Source organism: Hipposideros armiger, unplaced genomic scaffold, assembly GCF_001890085.2.
Source record: "Hipposideros armiger isolate ML-2016 unplaced genomic scaffold, ASM189008v1 scaffold_1069, whole genome shotgun sequence".
Lineage (NCBI taxonomy): Eukaryota > Metazoa > Chordata > Mammalia > Chiroptera > Hipposideridae > Hipposideros > Hipposideros armiger.
In genome coordinates this window covers 141,099-148,735 of record NW_017732419.1, presented here as the reverse complement: position 1 = coordinate 148,735, position 7,637 = coordinate 141,099, and the positions used below count along the sequence as shown (strand labels likewise).

Genomic DNA, 7,637 nt, shown 5'->3' with positions numbered 1-7,637 from the left:
TGATGGTGCCAACTTGGGCCAGTGAAGCAACGTCCTCCACAACTAGACTGAAGAACAAAAAGGACAGCAACTTGTCTGTTCCCCTTCCCCCAATTTCCCAGTGCTGTTCCCATCCTCCAATTCCCCAATAAAAATCTTTAAAAAAATAAAAAATAAAAATAAATAAATAAAATCCTTGGGCCAGCCGAGTGGCTCAGTTGGCTAAGAGCACGAGCTCTGAGCAACAGGGTTGATGATTCAATTCCCACATGGGCCAGTGAGCTGCACCAGAGCTGAGCTGCCGCTGAGCTACCAACAGGTGGCAGGTGGCTCAGCTGGTGAGAGCACGGGCTCCTAAGAACAAGGTTACCAGTTAAACTCCCTCATGGAATGGTGGGCTATGCCCATCCACAACTAAGACTGAACATGTCACCTTGAGCTGAGAGGCCAGGAGCTACTGACGGGTGGCCGGATGTCGACTAGACTTGGAGCTGAGCTAGCTGCACCTTACACAACTAAGACTGAAGGACAACAACTTGGCTGTTCTCCTTCCCCAACTCCCCAACACTGTTCCCCTTCCCCAGTTCCCCAATAAAATCTTTTAAATCAATAAATCAATAAATAAAAATGAAAAATAAAATCCTTAATATTGTTATCCCTTTTAATATCTGCACACAGGTATTTTGCTCTTGTTGTGTACTCTTGAGTACCAGATTAGTGGCTAGTTATGAATAATCAAACAACTGATAAATGTAACTTTTCCCCTTTATCTTATTATTAACAGAGTAAAGAGAGATAGGGAGGGAGGGAAGGAGTGAAAATGTGATGAGTACTTTGAAAATAGAGAAAGATAATTGTGGTTAAATAAAAAGGAGAAACAAAATGTAACTTAAAATAGGAGTATAAGCTATTCTTGGATCCTTCAAAAAGTACAGGGTCCTTGGTAAACAATAGTGAACTGAATGGAAATATCCTTTTCACTGTGTATCTATTTGCATTGACTGAATTTTTTAAACCATATGTGTAATATGTATGTATTACTTTTTTAGTTTTAAAAAAGTTACAATAAAATATTCTAAAGAATACATACATAACATGGCAATAAAAATGATATTCAGAAGATATCAAGTATGGTATAAAAGGAAAAAAATAAGTTAACACATCACATTGCCTTTTGCAAAACTCCTTTTAAAATAAATAATAATGATTTTATTAAGAAGATACTTAATTAAACCCTTTTTTAGGCAACAAAAGTTTTCTTTTAATTCAAAATAATGGTATATACAAAGAAGCTTCGGCAGTTCCTTTTGCTATATTAAACTGTTTTATTCAAAACTTGAAGAACTATTCTTCCTTAAGGGAAGGCTGCACAATCTAATAAAACACTCAATCATAGGCTCCCTGATGATTAAATATTCTTGGTCAAAAAACTCTTTATACAAACCCAACAAAAGGAAAAATTACAAATCTGAAATGTTTAGATATTTTACATTAAAAAAGGGAGACACTGGAATTATAGAAAATGAAATAAAAAGTTTGCTATGCTTGGAACATTTGTCATCACAGAAAGGAGAGAACAGTACATTTTGCACAGATTTAAAAAAGAAACCATTTAGTGCATGTTATTTCCCAGCCAACGAAGTTCAATAGAAGCCCTTCCTTGGTCCCTTTGGCCTCTTTTTCTAGCCAAGAATTCTTAATGCAAGATAGGAAGACTGTCCAAGGATTGCTACATTTCAGTTAATTTCAGTATAATTGGTTGCCTTTATAATTACATTTATTTTATTTTATGCATTTCAAATAATTATTCTGAGATAGTCTGCAAACTTCACCTCACTGCCAAAAGGGTTTATGGCAACAAAAAGAAAAAATAATCTAAACTATATGGGACTGTCTTGTGAAACTCACTAACCTACCTATATCAGAGTCACAGAAAACATAAGGGTAAACAGAAAACATGCAGTGCTACCATAGAAGTTAACATTGCTATCATTTGTAGTCACACTATATCTTCATTAATATTTCTTTAACTTGTGATAACTAAAGGCCATCAATGTTCCATAAGTGAGAGAAATGGTAGAACAAGCAGACATTAATTTTCAAAATAAGATAGTCTTCATAATTTGCCAAGTAACAGCACCAAAACAACAGAACATCTCCGTTCTCCTAAAAATAATTTACTGTCAATCAGATTACAGAATAACAGTGTTATTTATATTATAACAAGATTACCCAACTATATCCTTTATTGTGTAATTAGGCTTCATTGAATTTAACTTAACTCTTAACATGATTAAGCTTTACAATTATGTACATTTATAATACATCAAAATTAACCATGACAAATAAATTTGTATCTTACCTCTCCATAAGTATTTAAGTTGCTTTTTAAATAGCCTGTAAGTGCAGCAACTTGGCATGCAAAATATGGTAGTGCCCAGTTTTCTCTTAAAGGAATGGAATATTCAATTCTTGTTGTATCTACCCTAAAATAAACCACAGATGAATAGCAAAATAGCAAGACATTATATTTGTGTAACACTACTTTTCAAAGCACTTTCACACACATATCATTGTTCTCTATAACAATCCTGTGAGGTAGGCACAGATATAGCCACCATTGTCTATCCATCATCTTTGAATAAATTGAGTGTCTCTTCCCCTATCCCTTCTCCCCCATAAGACTTAGTGTTGCTGTGCACTGCTTGATCAATAGATGGAACTCTGTGAGAATTTTTAAAAGGCTGTGAAAGATAGAGCCTCATGCGACAGCACACGGCTTGCTCCAGAGTACACTGGATTTCAGCCCCCACCCTACCTTCCCTTAACAAGATGGCTGCCCTTCTCTAGAGTACAATGTATACTACACATTTAGCAGGACTGGCAGATCCAAAGTTCTTAATCCCTTTATATATGGAATATGAAGCTCAGAGAGGTGATACGACTGAATCAAGTCATATTGCTAGTAGGTGGCACGAGTAGACTTACAATGCATATCTTCTGATATCTAGTTTAATAATCTTTTCAATCAACATGTTGCCCAAAATTAACATTACAGTGTCCTTTATGTGATATATCTAGAGACCTTTGAAATTTCCCAGAATCACAAATACAAAATGTCTTTGTACGCTCCTCCTTAGTTTCTCAATTTTCTTGAGAGCCTGTTTTCTCCTCTGCATATCCTCACACTATAATGGAACTACCTTTCCAAGAATCATTAAATTTGGATCTTGTATACTCAATGATTATGTTCCACACAAAAAAACAAAGGCGCTATTGCTTTAAAAACTTTATGTAAATTGCTGTATAACTCTCTTAAATAATGAAGATGGACACGTCACCTGTAATTTAGTTCAAATTGTGGTATAGCCACACAACAGGATACTACTTAGCAATAAAACATAATGAACTATTGATACACCCAACATATATGAATCTCAAAATAATTATGCTGAGTGAAAAATCCAGACACTCCCCCCCAAAAAGTTATACGCTGTATGACTCCATTTATATAAAATTCTAGAAAATGCAAACAATAGTAACAGAAAGCAGATCACTGATTTCCTGGGGACTGTGGGAAAGTAGAAGTGGGATAAGAAGAAATACCAAAGGGCACCAGGAAACTTTGAGGGTGATGTCTATTATACTGATTTTGTCTATGGCTTCACAAGTGTGGCTAAATGCCTAAATTGATCAAATTGTGTTACTTTAAATATGTACAGTTTATTCTATGTCAAGTGTACCTCAATAAAACCGTTAAAAATGATTAGAAGAAAACCTGTCTTCTATAAATGTATATGTAATTGAATAATATATTAAAAACAGGATCATACATGAACATTAAATGAGACAAAAGCTGTAAAGAACTTAGCAGTGTCTAGAACCTAGTAACAGCATTAGAGCTTAGCTCTTTTATAATTACATAATGAACTGTTTTATTTAGTAATGTATTATGAGCATCTTTCCATAATATATGTCAATAAATATACTTTAACAACATGTAATGAATATGGCACACCATCGTACAGATCTATCATAATCTGATCAATTCCCTATATTTAAATACTTCCTTTGTTTCCGATTTTATCAATTACAAAGTTTTTAAAAACTTGAAATAATATTTTTGTATAGTAATCATTGGTTTCATGGTTTACTTTTTTATTTTTTTAAGCTGAGCCATCCTGCCACCTGTTGGCAGCTCAGCCGCAGCTCAGCTCGGGCTGTGAATCGAACCGGTGACCCTGTTGCTCAGAGCTCATACTCTTGAGTGAGCTCTTAACCAACTGAGCCACTCGTCCGGCCCTCATAGTTTACTTTTAATCCTCTAATCCACTTGGAATTTATTTTAGTATTGTGCAATAAGTATTTCTTTTTCAGATTTGGTTGTTCTATGACCATTCGTTGAACATCAAGTATTCTAAAGGCCACCTATTTCATACAATATTATTTCTGAAAATTTGTTGCGAAAGTTAATTTTCTAAAAGGCAAGAGATTCACATGTCACAGTCAGGAAATGGAGAGGAAGGAGAGGATGTCTAATCTCAACTCAGGATTCTGCCAACAACTTCATCAGCCCAGAATTGGGAAACTTAATCTGGCAATCCCTATCCCAAAGGTTCACGCACTACCCTCATCCAACTCACAGATTAGTGCAGTGACATTTTTAAAACTGCACCAGAAACACTGTCTGGAGAAGGCATGAAGGGATCCTTTTCTAGTCACTGTAATACAAACTAAACTAAGCCAATGCTGAGTTTATTTTTGTTTTCATTTTAAACACATCATATAGTATAAGCATAATTTGAATCACCGGGATGACCACCTTGTAACTCACTATTGACAAAAGATTTCAGGATTCACTTCCATGTTTGTGTTAACAATGTATTGGGTTGTCGGAAAAGTAATGATGCATTTTTACAACAAAAAAACATAGAAAAAATACATCATGACTTTTCTGACAACCCAATAGTTGGAACACAGTATTACTTCCATTGGTTTGGGCTAATAAGAAAAAAATGAGATGGCCTCAATACTAAACGCTACATTGCCAAATAAAAACAAAATGATGTCCTGATCGCTGTGGTAAAAAAAAAATTTCATAGTGAACTAAACAGAGCTACATGATGAGAATTGAGTCATCTCATGGTACCCAGCTGTGTAGGTTTGTCATACTATTGGAAGAACCTGCTGTACTGATACCATATTTACACTGAGAGTTAGAAATTTGGCTTCAGCAAAATATCATTTTTCACATTAAATGAATATTTTCAGTTAATATTTTACTGGTTTGTTATTTCACTACTAAATTGGTTTCAATAGTAGTATAAGTGTTTTTAAGCATATGGAACTTTACCATGTTTTATATTTAAGTAGCATTATAATTCAAATTATTTAAGCCAATACATGGAATCCAATAGAAGACTTAAATATACATAACTGAAGTTTGAGAAACATTGAGTTAGATTACACATGTAAAACAGTTTGACACATCAATGTATAATGTGTGAGAGCTGAAAAACACCTATACAATGTAAGTATAACTTCAAAAGACTGCATGTTCCCTTACATTGGTGTATTACAATATACTTAATCATTCTTTTATATTTAGGTGGCTTTCTAATTTTTCACATTATTACAAATAATGCTATAACAAATAAGTTCAAGTAGTGAACTCTTCTCTTTTTTGGGGGGAAGACTTCCTTGGAATAAAATGGAATTCTGAAAACTTACCACCTAAAATTAAAAAACTTATGCCTTCACAAGCATCCCAAATATGCCAGTATCATCACAACAGAATCAGCACTATGTGTTACCATCATTTTCTGTTAACTATACCTCTGTGACATGTGCATTCATTGCATCTTACCACTTTATTATTACCAGTGTACATAGTTACCTTTTTTTTGGACAAAGATTAAATTTAATGTAGACTTTTAATCACATACATTTTCTTTGCTCTTCAAATATAAAGATGTTTCCACTGAAAGTGATACCCACATATATATTTGTAGATGAGAAGATCAGAGGGGACGACGAGCAATTTCCATATTGTTAACATGTGAAGCTAGACGCAAGTTAGACCACTTTGGGAGTCATTTGCTTCTGATTTTCCCCCTGAATACTGTTTGCACAGTACTGTTTCCTGAAATTTCCTTGAATTTTCTATGTCTACATCCTTTAGTCTGAACAAACAGGAGCTATTTTATAATGCTGCTTTCCCCTTCTGGTACTAAGAAACAAGTAACACAAAATACCATTAAGAATACTACTAATGATCACAATATAATAGAATGACTAAAATCTTTTTATACTTTTCTAGGCAATCATATATAAACTCTAAAGCTAATGAATAAAAAAGAGAACATATTTCATGGCATTAAACTATACTTTGTAGTATAGTTGACCCATGAATAATGCAGGGGTTAGGGGCACGGACTGCCCCCCACCACCGTTGAAAATCCTCACCTAACTTTTGACACCCTCCCTCCAAAACTTAGGTCATCCCTCAGTATCTGCACAAGGGATTGGTTCTAGGACACCCCCATACCAAAATCCACAGAAGCTCAAGTCCCTTATATTAAATGGCATAGGACAATGCATACTGTCAGCCTTCTACATCCACAGATTCCCAACCGTGGATCGAAAATATACTGTTTTCAATCCAAGGTTGACTGACTCCACAGATGCGAAACCTGGGATTTGCAGGGTTGACTGTACAGTTATTGAAAAAATTCCACATATAAGTGGACCCACACAGTTCAAACACTTGTTGTTCAAGGGTCAACTGTATAAGATATATACCAATAAAAACAAAACACAAAACAAACATTAAAAAAAAACTACTTGCTAAGAATGTTTCAATTACCAAGATACATTTTAGCAGACTAGATCAGGTTAATTTTTCCACCTAACTTCTGCTCCAAGTAACTAGGATATACTGTGTCATTACATAGGCAAATTAATTGTCATTAAATAAGGCAATTTCCTTACGATTCTCACTAAGGTCTCTAAAATATTCTATTTGACAGGGAGTCTTAATTTTTTAATGCTGTTATTTTTACATGAAAAAGTTGCCTGGGCTTCCTCTTTATTTCTGATGAAGATAGCTCTAGGGATTAAATGAAATAAATATTAAAAGTTCATTGCATGTGGTAGCCAGTCGCCAAGATGGTCCGCGATGGTCCCTGTCTCTTGATATTAACACCCTGTGTAGTCACTTCCCACATTACAACACAGTCTGCATGATGAATAGTACACAGCGGAGAGATGTCATATCACTTCTGAGATTAAGTTATAAAAGATATCTGGCTTCCGCTATGGCACACTCACTTCATACTCTCTTAGATCATGCACTCTAAAGGAAGCCAATAGCAAACTTGTGAAAAATCAAACGGAGACTTATGTGATGAGAAACTATGGCCTTCTAAGCCAAGAGCCAGGAAGGAACTGAGGCTTCTTACAATCAGCCACATGAGTGACCCTGGAAGTAAATGGTCCAGGCCAGTAAAACCGTCAGATGACTATAGCCCCAGCCAACTCTTGACTGCAACCTCATGAGAGGCCCTGAACAAAAATCACCCAGCTAAGCCACCCCAGATTCCTGAACCTCAGGAATTGTGTGAGACAATGTTTGTTGTTCTAAATTGTTAAGTTTAGGG

General features: G+C 35.1%; 1 protein-coding gene across 4 annotated transcripts in view; it reads right to left on the bottom strand.

Moving 5' to 3' along the window:
* The window catches only part of DPY19L4 (dpy-19 like 4), an 87,029-nt gene that overhangs the window by 39,743 nt on the left and 39,649 nt on the right, over positions 1–7,637 (bottom strand). For all 4 annotated transcript variants that reach the window (XM_019632019.1, XM_019632021.1, XM_019632020.1 and 1 more), the window contains one exon: positions 2,342–2,465. In XM_019632019.1, the coding sequence (XP_019487564.1) occupies positions 2,342–2,465 (124 nt within the window). The remainder of the gene's footprint in view (positions 1–2,341; positions 2,466–7,637) is intronic.